At 40.9% G+C, this 20,400-nt stretch overlaps 1 protein-coding gene across 1 annotated transcript in view; it reads right to left on the minus strand.

Moving 5' to 3' along the window:
* Window positions 1-339: 339 nt before the first annotated feature.
* The window catches only part of TIAM1 (TIAM Rac1 associated GEF 1), a 252,285-nt gene continuing 232,224 nt past the window's right edge, over window positions 340-20,400 (minus strand). Inside the window, exons 22-29 of the mRNA XM_084843614.1 lie at window positions 17,309-17,488; window positions 15,481-15,599; window positions 12,242-12,350; window positions 10,885-10,943; window positions 10,145-10,247; window positions 4,460-4,547; window positions 3,880-4,052; window positions 340-2,953 (exon numbers count right to left, since the gene is read on the minus strand). Coding sequence (XP_084699740.1) covers window positions 2,469-2,953; window positions 3,880-4,052; window positions 4,460-4,547; window positions 10,145-10,247; window positions 10,885-10,943; window positions 12,242-12,350; window positions 15,481-15,599; window positions 17,309-17,488 — 1,316 coding nt within the window. The 3' untranslated portion in view covers window positions 340-2,468. The remainder of the gene's footprint in view (window positions 2,954-3,879; window positions 4,053-4,459; window positions 4,548-10,144; window positions 10,248-10,884; window positions 10,944-12,241; window positions 12,351-15,480; window positions 15,600-17,308; window positions 17,489-20,400) is intronic.

A 20,400-nucleotide genomic window follows, 5' to 3' on the forward strand; every position in this document is an offset into this window, starting at 1 on the left:
TACAGCACTCTGTAGTGAAACAAATCAGGATAGCTACAAACACCAGGACAATGCTATTCCAATGTTTTCCAGTATTATTTTATTTGACAGGCATTTACAACGTTCCATTCATATACCTAAAAACATAAAAATAGACCTTCTTTCAGCTTATAAAAGAAATATATAAGAACCTTTGACATTGACAGGTCATGACATTATGTACAAGAACAATGGCACCCTCCAAGCACAGGACGTCCAGCATTTCACAGGCTTATTGTATTCCACTAGGGACAGCTAAAACATTGTCATGTCTATTAAATTGGTAACAACTGACTTGAATTTAAATATGGTGAGATATACAGGGTATAGAAACCTTGCTAAAGCTTTTTTTTTTTTTTTAAAGAAAACAATTAAAAGATAGCAAAAGTTAAGAGAATAAAACTTTCAAAACACTGAGTATAGTGCACTGAGAATCAAACAGGTGAGGCTCCAATATTGGCTGGGACACAAGACAGCGGATGCTGCTGCTGGGTAACATTTTCTGCTCACATCTCAAAATATAGCCACAGCTGATTGTATAAAATGTAATCCTTACAGCTACTATAAAATTTTAGGTTTTCAGTGTACCTACTAATGTGTCAAACATCAATAGATACAAAAATGATCCCCCCTCAAAAAAAAAAACCCAAACCCAAACTCCCCCCACTTTCTTTTTTTGCAGACTGAAACTAAAATGGGAAAGCCATATAAATATTTAAAAAGAAAAAAAGTGCTTTAAAAATTATTTGGAAATCTTTAGATTTTAGTTGCATCTTTACCCTGTTATAGATGTTTAAATAAGAAGTTTAAAATGGAAAAGAGGTTTGCTTGTTTAGAACACTGTTCATATTCTATAGCAGTGGAGAGGAAATCAAGTAATAATGTATACTAATTTCACATAGGACACGAATGGGATGAGGTCAGTTTTTTTTGGCCGTAAATGTTTTAATTTTTCCTGAGCCCTAAGTTCATCAACCACAGAAGATCAAACTCATCTTAGATGCAATACAGCCACTTCCAACAGAATTACAGCAGGGATTAATTTAACCTTCTTGGTTTCTCAGCTATTTATTGACATTGCGAACTCAATTCCAGTCTCAAATATGTACAGCTGACCATTTTTATTTTACAAAAAGAGAGACACAGCAAAAAAGATTATCCTTAAGAGTTTCCAGTTCAAAACTATACTAGAAAACGAACATCCCCAACCCTTTCTAAAAGGGTTGTTTTTACATATTAACTTGGAACAAAACAGAACAATCCTATGCATGTTTACTTGGAAGTAAGTTTTACTGTGTTCAATGGGACTTACTACCTAGTAAGTGTGTTTAAGATTGCAGCCTAACACTGTAAAATTCCCATCCCTTTGTGCCCTTGCATTTCAGGTAAAATACAGAAAAATATCTTTCTCAAGTGTTAAATTTGGATCTATCTTTTTCAAATTAAAAAAAGAATTTGGCATTGTTATAATTTTTATGTAAAACTAGAACTTCCAACATTGACATTAGACTAGCTACAGACCAAAGAGAACTCAGCACAACATAAATTCCAGATTTTTCCTCACACATTCCTAAAAATATACATCATGTCACTGGATCCAGAGATCCTCGCTTGGTGACATAAGTTTTGTGAATGCTACTGCATGCAAGTATCTTCCCAACCAATCGGATGTTTGGAACTGTCAGTACTGATCATTTGTTAGGGGAAAGGGAAGCCTGGTTCTAGCCCACTGCCATCCAAACTACCCCCCCCCCCCAACAGTGACTGAACTAGTCAGACCTGACAGGGCAAACATCCTTTCAGCAGTGCATGTGCAGCGCAGGTCCACCTCATGCATACCCCTGGGTGCTGGATGCACGTTTTTTACTCCGCTGAACACCATTTCCACTTGTGGTACCCCCAAAAGAAGGAAAGTCCATGCACAGAGGCCTGTTTCTGTGCTGGATCAGGGTAAGACTCTCTGAAGTTTTAAAAGGAAAAGCATCAGGAATGCTGCAGCTATACAGACTTGCTCCTTATTGACTTGCAGCTTCCTTGTTTAAGATGAACCCATGATTGACATGTCACATATAAAATTCATTTGCTGCTTGTGCTATCACTTAAGCTAATTTGCTGCATATATTTTTTAAAAAACACCCACAGCAATGTGTTTTCTAGTAATTTCTATGCATCCCATTTTAATATGCAGCCCCTGATTAGTTTAGAATAAATAAAGCCCTTGGTCATGTACAGAGAAGGACTCAAGCTCATTCCATTTCCAAATTTTGCTTTGCTCTTTTCTCCTTGTTATACATTACTTTAAAGGGAAAGGAGAGAGGCTGTGTGGTTTTAACCAGTTTAGCTGCCAAACTGTATGTGCAAGTGTGCATTCTAAAGGGTCATTCTCCGCAATGTGTATGGGTGGGTCGGGGGCACATCTATGCCTACCATCTAACAAGAAAGTGATGGGCCTAAAGCTCAGTGTTCAGTTTCCTTGGTGGTACAAAATCTTCACGGCGAATCCAGATGACCTCTTCACTGTTGCCTTCCAGACCGCCATTAATTCCAGACAGAGCAGCTTGTTTCTTTAACTGAGCCATTCTGGATGCGTGCGTGCCACCAGCGCACCGGACTTTGTCTCTTCGGTATGGCTGGTTGCTTGTAATGGAGGCCGCCTGCAACTGCTCCTGAAGTTCTTTTTCAACCATCGTACTCCTCAGAGGCTCGCAGTATTCATCGTCATCGCTGAGAATGTCTGTTTCTTTTATGTCCTCTTGTTCTTCATACTGACCGAGGTCAAACTGCTCTTCTACCCAGAGGTCAGTATCCTTGCTGTTGGATGCCTGTTGGGACTCTTTCTCAGGACTACTGGCGAAGACAGCATCTGAGTCAATGGTAAATCTATTTCGAGCCAGTCGCCGCCGCCTTCTCCCAAGAGACTTGCTTGGGGCAGACACTGCGCACACACAAAAATAAAATCCCAGATGCTTTTACAAACAATTTATTAAATGTGGTAATTTTAAGAATTTGGCTTCTAGATATTTTTTCATCTTACATTAGTTGGGGACTAACTGCCAAGAAAAGTGGAAAGTTTTTACACCAACATTTCCTATGCAGACAAGCCAAGTTTTATAAACCTTCTGGGAATTCTAATTTTGCTCTTCAGGCTATAGGATAACAGGACACAATTTATATCTTTCCTCCTGCTGGCACGTAACCAGGCTCCAAAGTTCACTTTTAACTTGACAGCCATTATGACTGAAACATCTAGCCAAGGAAGAGTCCTGCCTTGTGCTTGAGGGCCCTATATCCTTTCTACCTCTATTATTCTCAAGGTTGCTTATGGTGAAAACATGTATTTTCATGAATGCTGCATGTCATGCTGTGAATGCCATAACATTTGAAGGGGAGATGCGTATGTGTGCACGGAAAGAACATACGATCGGCTATAGATAGAAAATTGCTATTGGATATGACTTCTTGACGCATTTGCTGTGTGGTTTTAGGAATGTATCTCCCCTACAAACATGATAGTATTCACCATGTGAGAAATAGCAGACATGCCAAATATGTCTGCCATAAGCTGTGAAGCAACCTAAGAACTCCCATGTATAACGTACATACCTTACTACATTCTTATTAATTACACACTTTATTTGCTTATTGATAACACATCTAATGAAACTGAAAAGACTTCGTTCCAATTGCAAATATTGAGGAATGGACAGGTTCTTTTTTAAGGCATGTCAAAAGAAAGGTGAGGTCTGTGTTCCTGCAGAATAAGAAACATCACCCAACATTTTGTATAAATAAAGAACTCAGAAGTGTCTTACAATGGTGATCGGGTTACCGGGATCTTGAAAAGCTGTAACCCTACAGTACCTGCCCTGTTCATAGCTGGCCGTGCACCTTTTAAAGCACTCAGTCTTTTTCCTCCAAAAGGAACATATTGCTGGGATGAAGGTAAGCTTTCAGTTTTAAGAAGCTGCCTTCTGTGTTTGTCACGTAATATCGAATGCACAGACTTCAGAAAATCCTTCCTATGTTCTGGAGAACTGTAAAGAAAAACGAACACACAATTAGGTACCAAGCTAGCAACAGACCTTGTATTTGTACTTCATGTATTTAGCTTAAATTGTAGCATAGTTTTGCAGAGTGCTTTATAATCTTTATTGTGTTCACCTTCACAAGAATCCTGCCAGGTAAGCCATTATTCTAATTTTACAGACTGAGGACTAAAGCAGAGAGTAACTTTAAAGCCATGCAGAGTCTGTGGCAGAAGTGGGAACTAAAGAAAGCATCCAGATCTATACCCAGCTTTTCATCCACATTCTTTATTCATCCATCTAGTCATTGTTGACTGCTCTTTAACTATGGCTCTCAGAGAGGCTTACAATAAAAGTTGCCACAAGCTTCTTTAAAAGAGTCAGGTATACATATTGTCAAAGTGGCACTCCCTTACCTACAACAAAGGTGGAATGACCTCTCTGGCCGGCCTTCAGACTCAGATTTTACATGAACGATCTCACAGACAGAATTGGTCTCTGCATCTAGAGAAAGAAATAGGGGGTTTTTTGAAGCCACTTCAAGCCATTCATTATTTACTGAAGTATACTGGTATATCGACTGAGTAGATTTCAGAAAAGTAATGTGAGATTGTGAAAATTAGTTTGTTTAAAATTAAATGCCTTAATATGGGCTGCTTCAAATATAACAGCGTCTAGGAGGAAGCTGTTGGAAAGATTTCCATGTGATGATGACTCCATGCAAAGGCCATAATATGCAAAAACTTTGTATGTACCATGTTGATCAGTCCCATCACATCAAGCACCACCACATCCGGACTGCATATGCTTGGCAGTGGCTGGTGCTATTGGTGGAGACCTTCCACAAAATGGGGCCAATTGTCATGGTAAACAGCTCTCAAGACAATGAAATTCAGATACTCCTAAGTACACAGAATCCTTTGTGCAGATAATGCTGTGTCTCCATAGCGCTATGAACAACCAGTTGGCTGAGAACTACCGCAGTGCAGTCTCCATTAAATTCAGGGTGGATTGCATGGAGCTCCCATTGAAACCACAATGAAATATATTGGGAATGTGCAACAGTGATGCCTCATGGTTTGTTGCAACAGGAAGACAAGTATGCTTTCTTAGTACTCCTAAGTATGGTTCCATATGTACCTACAGTGCCTTGCACGAATATTCACTGCCCTTTGACTTTTCCACATTTTGTTGTGGTACAACCTGGAATTAAAATGGATTTAACTGGCATTTTTACCATTTGATTTACACAACATACTTAACACTTTGAAGGTGCAAAATATTTTTATTGTGACACAAAAGTTAATTGAACAAAAACAAACTGGCATTTGTTGGTTGCATAAGTATACACCCCCGAGTCAATACTTGGTAGAAGCACCTTTGGCAGCATTTCCAACTGTCAGTCTTTGGGGGTACGTTTCTACCAGTTCTGCGCATCTGAATCCTGCAGTTTTTGCCCATTCTTCTTGGCAAAATTGTTCAAGCTCAGTCAGGTTTAATGGGGACCATTGGTGAACAGCAGTTTCCAAGTCTTGCTACAGATTCTCAATCGAATTAAGGTCTGCGCTTTGAGTGGGCCATTCTAAGACATTCAGGTTCTTGTTTTTAAACCCACTCCAGTGTAACTTTGGCTGTATGTCATTGTCCTGTTGGAAGGTGAATCTCTGCCCCAGTCCCAGGTCCCTTGCAGACTGAAACAGGTTTTCCTCTAGAATTGTCTTGTATTTGGCTGCATCTATCTTGCCCACAATCCTGACCAGTTTCCTAGTCCCTGCCGATGAAAAGCATCTCCACAACATGACGCAGCCCAACCATGCTTCACTGTGGGGTTAGTGTTCTCCGGGCAATGAGCACTGCTGGTTTTGAGTCACAAATAGCATTTTGCAGAAAGGCAAATAAGTTTGATTTTGGTCTCATCAGACCAGAGAACCCCTTTTCACGTGTTTGCTGTGTCTCCCACATGCCTTTTAGCAAAATCCAAACAGGATTTGATCTGGATTTTTTTCAGCAAATGGCTTTCTTCTCGTCACGCTTCTATAAAGTCCAGCTTTGTAGAGCATCCAGGTGATAGTTGTCCCACAGATGGTTTCTCCCATCTCAGCTGGGGATCTCTCCAGCTCCTTCAGAGTCACCCTTGGCCTCTTGGTTGCTTCTCTGACTAATGCCCTCCTTACCCGGTCACTGAGTTTGGGTGAATGGCCTTCTCTAGGCAGAGTCGCAGTTGAGCCATATTTTTTCCATTTCGCAATAATGGATTTAACAGTGCTCTGGGGGGTATTCATAGTTTGGGATATATTTTTTTATAACCCAACTCTGCTTGATGCTTCTCCAGAACTTTATCCCGGACTTCTTTTGATAGCTCCTTGGTCTTCATGATGCTGTTTGTTTAGATATGCTCTCCTACAAACTCTGGGACTTTCCAGAAATAGGTGTATTTAATCTGAGATCATGTGAAACTTGAATTGCATACAGGTGGACTCCATTCAACTAATTATGTGACTTCTGAAGGCAGTTGGTTGCACCAGAGCTTATTTAGGGGTGTTACAAGAAAGGAGGTGAATACTTTTGCAATCCAGACTTTTCAGTTTTTTATTTGTAAATCATTTTGTAAAATATGTAGATTTTTTCCCCACTTCAACATTATGGTCTATTTTGTGTAGATCAGTGACAAGAAATCCTAATTAAATTCATTTTAATTTCAGGCTGTGACACAACAAAATGTGGAAAAGTCAAAAGGGGGTGAATACTTATGCAAGGCCTGTAACTGCATAAAAGAGCACACTCAAAGCAGGCCTGGAGCTAGGTGGGGGTGGGCAGTTGTTGTTGTTCAGTCGTTAAGTCGTGTCCGACTCTTTGTGACCCCATGGACCATAGCACGCCAGGCCTTCCTGTCCTCCGCTCTCTCCCGGAGTGTGCTCAAGTTCATATTCATTGCATCGGTGATGCTATCTAGCCATCTCATCCTCTGCCGTCCCCTTCTCCTTTTGCCTTCAGGTGGGGAGTTACTCCCCCTAAATTTTCTTGCCCCCCTCATTTTTTTTAACAAACAAATAATTAAAAACAGTTTACAATTGTGTCTTTAAAAGGCCTGCAAACCAGATGAACCCAGCCTGCCACGTTTTTGGCTCCCACCCCAAGTTTTAGGTTGGTTAAGGGCCTGACTCAAAGGAAGCCTGCTGAAAAGATTTCCAGGAATTATCCTCTAAGCAACTGGCATTGCTGCGACTATGGCCTTATGTCAGAGAACATGTGGCCCTCCAGATGTTGTTTGACTGCAACTCTCATCAGCCCTAGCCAGCATAGCCTTGGGACTTGGAGTCCAACAACATCTGGAGGGCCACACATTCTCTACCCCTGCCTTATGTGTTATCATATGGGTAATATTGCAGGGAGGAACTATATTGTCTTTTAATATCTCATTACTTGATGCTACTTAAAGGAAAGACCAAATGGATTATTGCCTCCCAGGCAGGAGAGGACAATTAACCAGTACCTAAGATACAAAGGGCAACTTGTTGTGGAAGAAGGATTATCTGTTGTGCCTCTTAAGTTCATGAGCTGTGCTGTGCTCACTGTAAGTGGTGAAAAACCTTCTTCCAATTTTCTTGGCAAGTACTGCCATCGCCTGTGACTGACAGAAGGGAGCCCTGTGCAAGTTTCACTAGGTCTGTGTGAGCGGAAGCTTCCATAAACTGCCTTGAATGAGGGTTTGGGTGATTGCAGAGAAGCCTCAGAATACACAATCCATATTTTAGAGGAACAAAAGAGGACAGTGAAGGCTGCTGCTATGAATTAATATTTTATTACTTGTTCTGTGGTTTCAAAGACAACATTGCAAGGCTGAAGTCATACTCTTGAACCCTCAATTCGATGTTGCATCACAATAGAGAAAAGAACTGTAGCTTCACTTGTCACAGAACCATTCAGCTAGTTGTACTAGGGTTTCATGCTGCTCCTCTGATTGGTGCTGCTTAATCTCTCATAGTCGTGAATCTTATAGCCAGGCCACATGCAGTGCACACAGGTAGCTCATATCAGGAATACTTGTTTCATATACTTTTTAAAAAGTGTCATATCACTCTATTTGCTCTCCATGCTAACAGTTTCTGGAATTTTGATCAGAAAAAAGCATTTGTTTAGACTGACATGCAGAACAACACGGCAAGTGTATTACAGTCAGGAAAAAGCCAGATGAACATCAATGCCAATCCAAACCAATTTCCATATTGGAAACACAATCTGTCCGTCTGAGCCAAGGCTACTGCTGTGGACTCATCTCTTATTGCATCTGGCAGTTTGAGTTTTACATTTATCTTATATATGTAGGAAATGAAGTCTTTTTTTTAGAAAAGTGTGTGTGTGTGTGTGTGTGTGAGAGCGAGCGAGCGAGCGAGCGAGCATGCAACATGTCCGGGTGATTAAAAGAGATGAAAAAAGCTATGAAATAAACACCATTTTCCTTAACACTGTTATAACATATTATTCTCAGGACAAGATGTAGGCTACAAGACAGAAGGTCTTCTTGGTTGTGGCACCCTGAATATAGAATGTTCTCCCCAAGGAGGCTTGCCTGATATCACACTGTTATCTTTGCGGTGCCTGGAAAAGACATTCCTTTTCTCCTAGGCTTTTACATTTTAGATCTTACAGAGTGCTGGATGGCTGCTTTTATTTATTTTATATGTTATTTCCTGTGCTGATTGTTGTTGTTGTTTTATTGTGAACTGTTTTTATTCTTTTATCATGTAATCCACCTAGAGAACTTTTTGTTATTGGGAAGGCTAAAATATAATCAGTTGATCAATAAGTATTCCATTGTTTCCACTGAGTCTTTTGCAGTGACTTTAGAGCAATGGGAGTCAACTGCAGAGTAAGCTGTTTCCCTGCAGATGAGGGTGTAAGTCATGAGACAGAGGATTACTGAAGGGTAATGATTTATTTTGATTTATTTATTACATTTCTATATTGCCAATAGCCAAAGCTTTCTGGGTGATTCACAAAACTTTAATTTATTCAGTGTATGGACTTCTGAATAGCATAACTTGGAGTGGCTTATAATAAATACCAATGTTTAAAACACACACACACACACAATCCAGTCATAATATATCAAATAATAATTTGATATATCAAATCCAATATTTAAAATGCAACCGGGCAAAAATTTAAGCAAATGCTTCTCCATTTTAAAGTTATTAGCTAACATTCTGGAAAAGGCATGCTGAAATAAAATAGTCTTGATCTGCCACCTAAGTGCCAGCAGAGAGGAATCATAGAATAGTAGGGCTCGAAGGGGCCTATAAGACCATCAAGTCCAGCCCCTCGAGGTGAGGAGTAGGGCACTGCAAAATGAGGTTATCACTACCAAAACAGGTTCCAGATGCAGCCACTGATGGCCGTTTATGCACACACACACCCCTGCCTGTTTCCCCCCAGAGCCGTAGTTACCACTGAAATCCCAACAATTTTGCAGAGAAACAGGGCGCATGTGGGAAGTCACTTTCACATGCCATTTCTCTGCAGAATTGGGCTTCTGGCAGTTCACCAAACAGCGCAGTTCTGCTCCCTGCACACTAGATTTTATAGCCATCCACTGCATTTAAATGACAGGATACTCATAAAAGAGTCTTCTCAAAAATCTAAAAGCACAAGAAGGACTATATGGTGGGATTTTAAGGTCAAAACATGCACAACTAAATTGGATCCAGAAAAAAAGAAGATAATCAATGTAGACGTTCTTGCACTGCTATTGTATGTATCCTTCACTTGTACCAGTTCAATCACGACACCTACATTTTTGGAGCAACTATAGCTTCCAAAACCTTTTCAAGGGTAGCCTGCATAGAATTCATTAAAGGAGTCTAATATAGAGGTTACCATGCCAAACGATGAGTTTTAATTCCAGGAGAATTTGAACTAACAGCCACATTTGCCAAACCAAAAGGCATATTTATTTGATTTGATTTGTGTCCTACCTTTCTACCAAAAAATGGCATTCAAGGTGGCATATGTTGGACAGCTGCCTTGAATATTTTGAAAAACAGAAAGGTTTTACAGTAAAATAAAATGAAAACACATCCAAACGCAAATTTCAGTGTTACCTGCACTTGCCAGTGCTCGAACTTGCAGAGCTTCTAGAGGGATCATGTGACGGAAACGGAATGGGTCTGAGTCTTCATAAATTGAAGCCCTATGCGATCCACCCTAGATTACGGGAGGAGTGGACAACATTGCTTATTATATTGGATGTATGTAATGCTGATTGTTCATTTCACACTAGAGTTTTGAAACACGTACAAAGGCATTTTCAGTAAATCAGGACTTGAAGAAAAAACATTGCCCAACAGCGTTAGAGACAGAAAGGTTGACAGAACCAACCCCTATGGGCTTGCTTTACCCCTGATATTAATGTCCTCTTGCTCAATTTTTAAGACACAATGTTATTAGCCCAGACTGCACTCGTGATTTCATAGCTGCATGCACTTGCTTGCCAGTGGCAACCACCCTTTTGCTCAGCAGTACCAAACCTCGGGCCTGGGGGCCAAATCCTCTCTGGGGTTCCCCAGATGGCCCCCTTCCCCTCAACCACCAATCGTTTGGTGGTTTCCCAGCTTTTGGGCAGTTTTTCCCCATTGTAGAAAGGTTGTAATGCCTCTTCTAAGGCAGTAAGAGCTTTCCACTAAAATATGCTAGTATTTTTGGTCCCACCCCTTTTGCCTTTGGCCCTGCCCACCACTGGAATGCAGCCGCTGAGAACCTCCCTGAAATGGAATGCAGCCCTCAGGTTGAAAGAGGTTCTACAATCCTCCCTTAAGGCTATGTTCATTAATGATAAACTTACCAACTTTTTCTTCTGTTTGGAGCCATCTTTATATACAAGGACCACGGCAGTTTTGAATACTAGAGAGATTAAAATGTATAGAAAATCAGTAATTTTCTGTGTAGAAGGGAAACTGAATGTGGGCTACTAATTCAAAGGAATGGAGAATGGTGAGGAATTAGAGTGGTAAATGTATCCTCAAGCACCTGCCCCAAACAGATAAGTCCTACTGAGGAATAGTTGCTGGGGGGCGGGGGGCGTTCTGGTGAATGCAGAACAGTAAGGACACCACTTTTTAAACATATGGATGGCCCATCTGTACTGAAGTAATATCTACTGTTTAGAATAGGTACTGGCAAAAGAAATAATCAATAACATACCATTATTTTAACAATCAAGGCTATATTACTATACTTTATTGTACAAGTGTTCTAGTTATAGCTTGATATTAAAAATCTTGCAGGCATTTTACATGGTTATCATAAAGCCACTTGTTATTCCATTCACTTTAATGGGATTACTCTACAGTAAGCAGTTTAAGGACTGCCACTTAATTTTCTTGTCTAAATAAGGTTCCTGTAAGCAGTTACCACAATGGTAGCTCATAGATTCAAAATGGACAAAATTCAGTTAATGAATTTTCAGAGTTATGAAGCCAATGTGTTACTTCAAAGAGCTTTATTACTAATCGTATTAAATTGTCATGCATTCCTAGTTTGTCTGGAGGCAAACTGTTAATTCTGTCAAACTAGTGTGCTTAGGAAACCCCCGCCCCCAATATCAACATTTACATAAAGGCAGAATATAGGATTTACACTGATGGATTTACACTGAGGATGGAAGGAGGAACTGACTGGTAGTGGCTACAGCCACCTATTTTACATTTTCTAGCATCTTTTTTTAAATAAACCTCATGTTTAAATAAACCTATTTTAGGTATAAAAACATAATACACAGTAACATACAACCTTTTTTGCTTATTAAAATAGTTCTCAAGCAAAGAACACCAACAGCCTGAAGTATCTGAGTGCAAAGTTATATTTTAGTAATTCATTTCCCAAGAACGTTTGACAACTTTTAGTGGAGCTTCCCCACAGCATAACTAGAGGATAGTTACTAGAGGATAATTTTCAGGAACAGATGTAGTGGTGATTGTGTCCAATGCAGCCAAACCCTATAAACCCATGGTTCTCATACAAGTCTCAAAGACACTACTTCTTTTTAATACTTCTGGCTGCATTTCCTGTTTATTACTAAACCACTAACCTGGAAGGACAGGAAACATCCCAGCAGTTGTGACCTTGGGAAGTTTACGTTTCATGGTTTAAGTTCTAGATGAAACAATACAATTTGCTCTTTTTGAAAAACACACACATACCAAATGCTGCCAATTCAGGTTCCTTCTTCCACTTCCCAAGTGATGCAGGAGGGTTGAGCCAGATGACTGTGGTATGCAACAACAAGTCTCCCATAGAAAGGTCTGCAACCTGCCCGTCACAGAAACACACACAAAAGAAATGCCAGTGTGATATTTTTAAGAATGGTTTAATAAAGTTATTAATTCTAAAAGTGATTGCTTGGACTGTGATTTAAGCTAGATGGCTGTAAAAAATGCTACTACACTTTGTAGGTCTAAACAAAGGACACAATTCGATTCTGTTTGTAGATGCAGAGTGCAGAAGCCACTGTGAGTGCAAACTAGGGGTGTCGATTAAAGAAGACTGACAGTGCAATCCTATACATGTCTACTCAAAAGTAAGTCCGACTGAGTTCATTGAGACTCATTCCCAGTAAGTGTGCATAGCATTGCAGTCTTACTTAATTTACTGTGAGATTTAGTTGATTAATCTGTATAAATCATATACATTTACATATGAATAAGACAATACTTCTGAAGCAAAACATTTTGGTTTTAGACAATGTATGTGTGTGTCATAATAGTCATCATCTTAGAAGAGGCATTCTTTTGTGTGAGAGAAGATGGGGTATGCCTCTTAAAAGATAGTACTTGTCATATGCAGTTTTCTATGTACTTGCATAAAAAAAAATCTGTGCCCAGTAATTAGGGCACTTCTTTATATGAAAGTTTTTATTTTTATTATTTCATTTCCTAGAGTTTATATTCTGCCCTTTAAGACCAATTGGGATTCTAAGGGCAGCTGATAAAAGAATAAAAATACAATGAGCAGTATTCATGCTGGCAATCCACCAATGCCCATTACGTTGCACTGGCAGGAACAACTGCTTGTGCAACAGAAAGCTAGCAGTTCCTACAGCAACCCCAGAAACTAGCATTTCCCGAAAAGGACAGGTCATCAGAACTCTCTTCCAAGAGCTCCACTGACTTGTTATGTTCCGAAAATGCTAGTTTCGGGTTGCTGTAGGAAGCGCTGGCTCCCCGTTGCACTGGCAGTCATTCCCACCAACACAAGGGCAAGACTGCATACCTCCCCTATGTACAGAAGTAACCTAACATAGAACAATATCGAGTCCCAAGGATATTAAGCAAGCAGCTTAAAAGAGCTAAAAATATTTAAAATTAAAAGGTTTAAAAGACTGGGAAAATAGGATGGGTTTTGATTGGTGCTAAACTGATGTCAAACTGGGTACCAGGCAAGTCTTCCTGGGGAGGACTTTTGACAGGTGGGAAACCCCACTGGAAAGATTCTCTCCTTGGTTGCCACCTACCTTTCTTCAGATGGCAGGGGCACCCTGAGAAAAGCCTCAAATATAGATCACAGCTCAGAGCAGAATGATATAGGAAAAGATGGTCCAGCAAACACTTGGACCCTAAGCTGTGAAGGGCTTTAAAGGTAAGCAACAGCACTTCGAATTGAGTTGGGAAACAAACATGGAGCCAAGGGAGCTGTTTCAAAACATGTGTGATGTGATCTCATCTCCTGGTTCCTACTAACAGTCAATCAGCTGCATTTTGAACTAAATTGATTAATCTGATCAATTAAATATTGCACTGAAAACAGGTGTGAGGGGTCAGCTGTGCATGCCACTGCTGTAACCTGCACAAGGGAGTTTTCAAATTTAGACATGGAGATTTACTGTGTCTTGGTCTCCAGAAGTTAGAATTCAAGTAAGCTTCTCTTGTCTTTTGCCTAGCATAGAGGCTACAAACTAAAAAAAAGGATGTTTGAAGAAATGCCTAATCAACACCTCCAGATTCTCAGTTTCCCCATGGAGAAAATATGCTAGGCGGTTTTCACACAATATCCTAATACGCTAAAACCAGAAGGTCCTGTGGAGCATCTAAGCCTATAGACCTAACTACAGCTAATTAAACCAGCATTTTGTTTTTGTTTTTAAATGACTACGGTGACAGGCTTCCCCAACCTGGTGCTCTCCAGATGTGTTGGGCTGCAACTCCCAGCATACACCAGCCAGCCATGGATGGCACCAGGTTGGGGAAGGCTGCCTTAATCAATAAGCACTGTAACGCTCTGCCCCAGATGCAAACCCAAGTCCCCCAAGATCCTTGTGCATGCACTGATCTGCACTATGATATCCCCCCCGCCCCACCTTTGCTCACTGCCATTGCTTACTGCATGATGCCCCTCCCTTGATTGGCCCAGCCTGGAAGGGAAGGATATGTGTGCTCCTATTATTTTTTAAAGTATGGTTTCTTTCCTAAGTTTCTTCTTAGGAAGCCCTGGATTTATGCATATGTAAATGTAATCCATTAACCAACCAAAGGTGTTGCAGAACTCAGAGTGAGAGAGACCACGGAGTGAAGGAAAAAGAGTTTCTTTATTTAACGCGCGGGCTTAAGGCTGGAATCATTTCCAAAGAGCCAGAAGCCCTGATTTGCATCAGCACATTGTTTTTATAGATATTGTGACACATAGGAAACGGCTCCTCCTCTCCCTCCCAAGTGGGGTTGCAGTCCTCAACATTTCTTCTCCTAGCACCATTGTTTATAATACAAGAAATGGGTTATAGAGTAGCTATGATAAGCAGAGAACAGAAGAGAACAGCAGAGAACAAAATATACAATAAGCAAAGAACAGGAACATGATATGCAATTCTACGCTGACCTTAGCCTTGCTAACTAGATAAGACATTCCTGCATCTTGTCAGCTTACAAACATATATTTCAGAGAGCAAGAGCTCAGCAAGAACATGAAGCATGAGACTGCATGAGGCTACTTAGTCTGACCCCCAATATGGCTGCTACAAAGGCATCCATTTAATTGACTTTGATTTCTTTAACTGGGTGACAGACTTACCCCTAACAGTCTCCGTTTCCAGCTTCCAGATACACATTCTTGACAAATATTAAACTTAATTTGAAATGTATCATTGACATCACTCCTTCATGGAGTGTAGGACAAAAACAAAACAAAACAATCCCAAACAACATTAATATACAGCTTGGATGGCCATATAGCATACAAACACAGCACTTGAACCCAAATTTATACCTGCAAATCTCTGAATGCCACCTTGAGTTCCACGACAGAAGGAAGGTAGGATATAAATGTAACAATTTAGATAAATAAAAAATAAAAATAGTATTAGCACTAGAGATTACAGTTTTTAATCACAAAGATATATATTTTTTAACAATTAGAATATCTTCCTAATTATCAAGAACAAGCCTGTTACCTCTTTTTTGTCTCCTGTTTGTTCTGCAATGAGCTGGTCAAATACAGCACCATATTCTTCATGGATTTTCTGCATTTCATTAATATGGCTAGCAACTTTGTTCATTGTTTTTATGGCCACTAGAAGAAAAGCAAGGCAACAGGAAACAATTATGGCAGTGATACATCACTACATTAGTATGTGTTAGAAGTGTTCACCTGTGTTCCATTTTTTAAAATGTGTATTGTATTTTTAGGGTATTTAGATCTTTCTGTTCATGGTTGTTAATGCCACACCTCTCATCATGATGCATATTTTGTGCTAGTTAGGAGTATGGGCAGGTTATTTTCTCCTGCATTATCTCCTCATTTTGTTCTTCAGTCTTCAATATGCTGTGAGTATCAACCAAATGGGGAAGTCTGTTGAGGCCGGGCATAGCGTGTGAAGGAGCAGCCATTGAAGTGGAATGGCCTGCACTACAGTCCCCACAGTATTTGGGAACAGCAGCTGCACACATTTTTATTTTTAATGAAACACTCCACTTACACAGCCAAACAATGTGTGTTATAGAATTGCACATTCCCTATTTACCCATTTTTTATATGACCAAGACTGGATTCAAAACTGAATGTTCTGCACGTGTTAAAGCAACTGCACGACCACCAAAGGGTGTGGTAATTCCAGAACAAAGTATGGTCCTCTATTTGCACTCCTAAGAGGACACAGTAACACAGAACCTGTCAAATAGGATCTCTATAAGTAAGCCTTTGAGCAGCATCACAAACACTGCTGAAAGTATATAGACAGGAAAGGCAGTGGAAGAAATTGAACCATCATACTGCTTTACATGTTACAGCAAAAATGGGTCCCTCCATTTCTAATGCAGGTTGACCACACTTTTTCCATACAGCCTAAAGGAATTCACGTGTCTGAAACTTGCAATGAAACACCCAGGGGCAGGAGTGGGATTCATGTGGCTTACATTTTAATATGAACTGAGCAAATGCAGCCTTCCTGAACTAATAGGCAAGGAAAGATTCCTCCTGTGCAAGCACCGGGTCATTGCTGACCCCAAGAGGGACGCCGCTTGCGCTGGCGTTTTCATGGCAGACTATAGCGGGGTGGTTTGCCATTGCCTTCCCCACTCGTGACTACCTTTCCCCCAGCAAGCTGCGTACTCATTTTACCGACCTCGGAAGGATGGAAGGCTGAGACAACCTGAGCCGGCTACCCGGGACCCGGCTTCCGCTGGGATCGAACTCAGGTCGTGGGGAGAGTTTCGGTTGCAATACTGCCGCCTGCCACTCTGCGCCACACGAGGCTCTGAACTAATAGGCAAACCAGAACATAATTATCCTTTGGCTTTCTCACTTCTCTGAATTTTGGAATGCATTTCTCTGATCTTTTTGAAAAAGCACAAAATGCATACATTCAGGGAAATTATACATAACATAATTATATTATATTAGGAGCATATAGTAGGGGTCTGTGCTCGCAAAAAATGCATGTGTCAGGGAAATCTGTGTACAAAAATGAGTACAAATTTGTGTGATCATAAAAATATATACACATTTTTGTATGGACTTTAACAGATTGCAAGCTGATGAAAAATATGAGTGTTACAGAAAGCAAAACACAGAGATTCATCCATTTTTAAAAACACCCCTTCATCCCTACCCATCCTCTTCACCAGCATGGACTGAATGCATGTTTTCTACATATTTTCAGATATATGAATTCCTTTAAACTGTTACAGATGCGGCCTTGTAACATGTTAACTGGCTCTACTTGGCAAAAAACATAAACAAGGCACACAGTAAAAAAAATTTCACACAGAAAAGCAGCTTACCATCAAGGTGATAATGTTCTTCGCTTTCTGCATCAGTGAGGGCAAAGAGTTCCTTCAGTAGAAGAGGATACTTCAATATCCTCTGGATGGGCTTGATGAGGTACGACTCTAAAGTTGATGAGTGTTGTCGTCTAGGATTCTGAGCATCCAAGAAAGCTTTAAATACTGTGTCTGTCTTAGCTAGATCATTGAAAATAGAAAGCGGTGTTCAAGACGGGATGTAAACATTTGACTTCTATTATAGATTATTTATCACATTATTTAGTTTGCTCTCTCTTCCTGAAGGTACTCAAGATGATGTACAACAAGGGTGGAGAGAAAGTAAATCTCCAGATATTCAAGACTTCAACTCCCAGCATTCCTGACGACTAGACATTGCTGGCTGGGGCTTTGGGGAGCTGAAGTCCAAATCATCTGGAGACCTATGTTCTGCCCATCCCTGCCATACAATATACCAATTTACAATAAAATTAATATTGTCAAGGAGACAAACTTTAAGCTGTAGCCACCACACACATGGTTTGTGGAGTGGCAAACTTCATCAAATGCCACTCCAACAAGAAAAAGGGAAGGGGAAAGGCATGGGAAAGGTAAAACACAGCATGAAAATCTAGAAGTCTAGAAATCTCTAGATTTCATATTTAGAAATCAAGCATGAAAATGTGACTTCATGAATATGGATGCACGAACAACCTGTCTGATGATGGGCCTATAATGGAATCAGCTGTCATGCACTAGTTTATATAGGGAGGGAGGGGAGTAGAAGTATGCACATGGGCTGTAAAAAAAATAAAATTATATATATATATATTTGAAAGACACAAGCAGCCCCAGCACAACTTATCTTGCCACCTGAAGCAAGAACACTACCTTGTGCCCTTTCCTGGCTGCAGGACTCTCAGAAGAGCTCGACCATGTCCTGCAACAGCTCTTGTGAAGTTTGGGCACACTCTCGTGAGAGTTCAACCAATCTCTTGCAGGCCCCACTGTGGCTGCAGTAACCGGAAGTCTGTAGTGGTGCCCGATGGAAAGGTGGGTGGTTGCTCCAGAGAGCCCTGCCACCCGCTGCGGCAAATGCCACAGTGGGAGAGTGGCTGGCGGGGCTCTCCAGAGCACCCACTGCAGGTGAGTGGTGGCAACAGCAGGCTCTCCTGGCAGTGGCAAGGGAGCGGTGCAGTTTGCTGCTGCTCCTGCTCTGCTGCCTGATGTGGGCATCAGGCGGCAGCCTGATGTCCCCATCAGATATGGTAGGGCCAACCCTTGGCACAAGAGAAGAGTCTTGTGGGTCCCAGTATTTGAGGATTTCAGTATGCAGCCTCATAGGCAACACAGGGCAGAGTTATTCACACCAGGCTTCTTCCCTTCCTAGGCCTTGCTCCCTGGAGGAGGGAAGGGCTTTTGCTAAGTGACAGAGCACATGCTTTGTATGCAAGAGGTCCCAGGTTTAATTCCAGGACATCTTCAGGTAGGGCCAGGAAAGACCTCTGTCTGAACCCTGCAGAGCCACTGCAGACAATGCTGAACTAGATGGACTGAGGCCCACCCACAGCAATAGTCTGCACAGACTGCATGCTCCACCCATCATGATAGGTATTTTAATAGACTAGCCAAAGGGAGGCCTTATGAAGCCTCACTTGATGCTCCTTCTTTGGCCTCTCCCAGTTGATTTGTACACAAACTCCAGACCTGTGGCAGTCCAGAGTGTAATACTGACTATCCCAAGCTATCCTCATGCAGGGTAAAAGAAAAAGAAGAAATTACCCTTACATTACACTACAGAATGTGCAATTTCCTTTTCCACCCACAAGCCATTCCTAATAAAGATACATAGATATTATGGATATGCAGGCTATGCTGTAAAGAAACTATTTTCTCATGTACATAAATATTTCATGGGAAACCTCTATGTATGTATGAACAATTTTGTAGACAATTTATAAAAAATACACCCACGGAGCTTAAGAACACGGAACTGCCATCTAGTTTTCGGGGAAAAGAGTCTGCCAATACAAGCTACCAAGTCTTTAAAAGATTAACCACTTGAGAAAACTGAACTCTGAATATATTTGTTACCATAACATAAACATTTTTTTAAAGAAAGGTACAGAAATTACACAAACCATTAGCTTGATAGTAAAGTTATATATAGTTTTGAAGTGCCTCAAGAAATCACACAACCAAAGAATATATTCCTATATGCAGAGGGTTACCAGCATATTTTTGCATAGTAACTTAAGTTATAAAAATAAGAGCACTGATATTCAGATATTCAAACCCACAGAATAGGCAGCGCTTCAGAATTTACAAAAAGATATATTGGCCTGACTTGCACATCATGAACAAGGCAGGGTGCCAGTGCACACTGCCTGATTGGTCCCGCTGCAAGTAGGAGCAGCTAAACAACCCAGTGTTTCATCCAAATCTGGACCCCTAGCTTTTTTCTCTCCCAGCAAGCCAAAGAAACAAGCCTAGAACAAACTGTGGGTTCTTTCTCTGGCTTGTCATGAGAGAGACAAGCCAAAGGTCCAATTTTGGACACAACACTAAACAACCCAGTGATAGAGTGCCCCTGGGTTGTTTTGCTGCTCCCGCTTGCAGTGGGAGTGATCGGGCAGCATACTAAAAGAATAACCACTTCTGTAGAAAGTTCCTTTGAACATGAGCACACACAGTCACAAATAACAGCAGTAAAGCAAGGGTATTTATACCTGTTCAGAAACGAGTGCATTCTGCCCCTTGATCTTAGCTCCAAGTCACTCATACAGTGAATGGCTTGGTAGCCACTTGAAAACGCAGTGATGGAGAGACTGTCCCAAATTGCAAGTGGTTCAGTTCCAACAATTTTGAATATCCCAATACAGCCCCTCTTTTTTGCCATTCGATCCCCAGAGCTTGGTGCAGACACTCCTCATCCACGTATGCACCACATGTTTGGATGGGGAAGGGGGAAGATGCCCACCAGCCCCTCTCTCCAGTGGCTGTACATTTGGTAAAATGTATGGAAGCGCCCTTGACAAATACAGTTATGCACATTATGTGCAGGATTCCCAGGCACATGGAGGATCTAAGCAAGTGCAACTATAAAGGCCGCT

The sequence above is a fragment of the Heloderma suspectum genome, chromosome 3, assembly GCF_057233095.1.
Source record: "Heloderma suspectum isolate Gila_16-S chromosome 3, 16-S_ref, whole genome shotgun sequence".
Lineage (NCBI taxonomy): Eukaryota > Metazoa > Chordata > Lepidosauria > Squamata > Helodermatidae > Heloderma > Heloderma suspectum.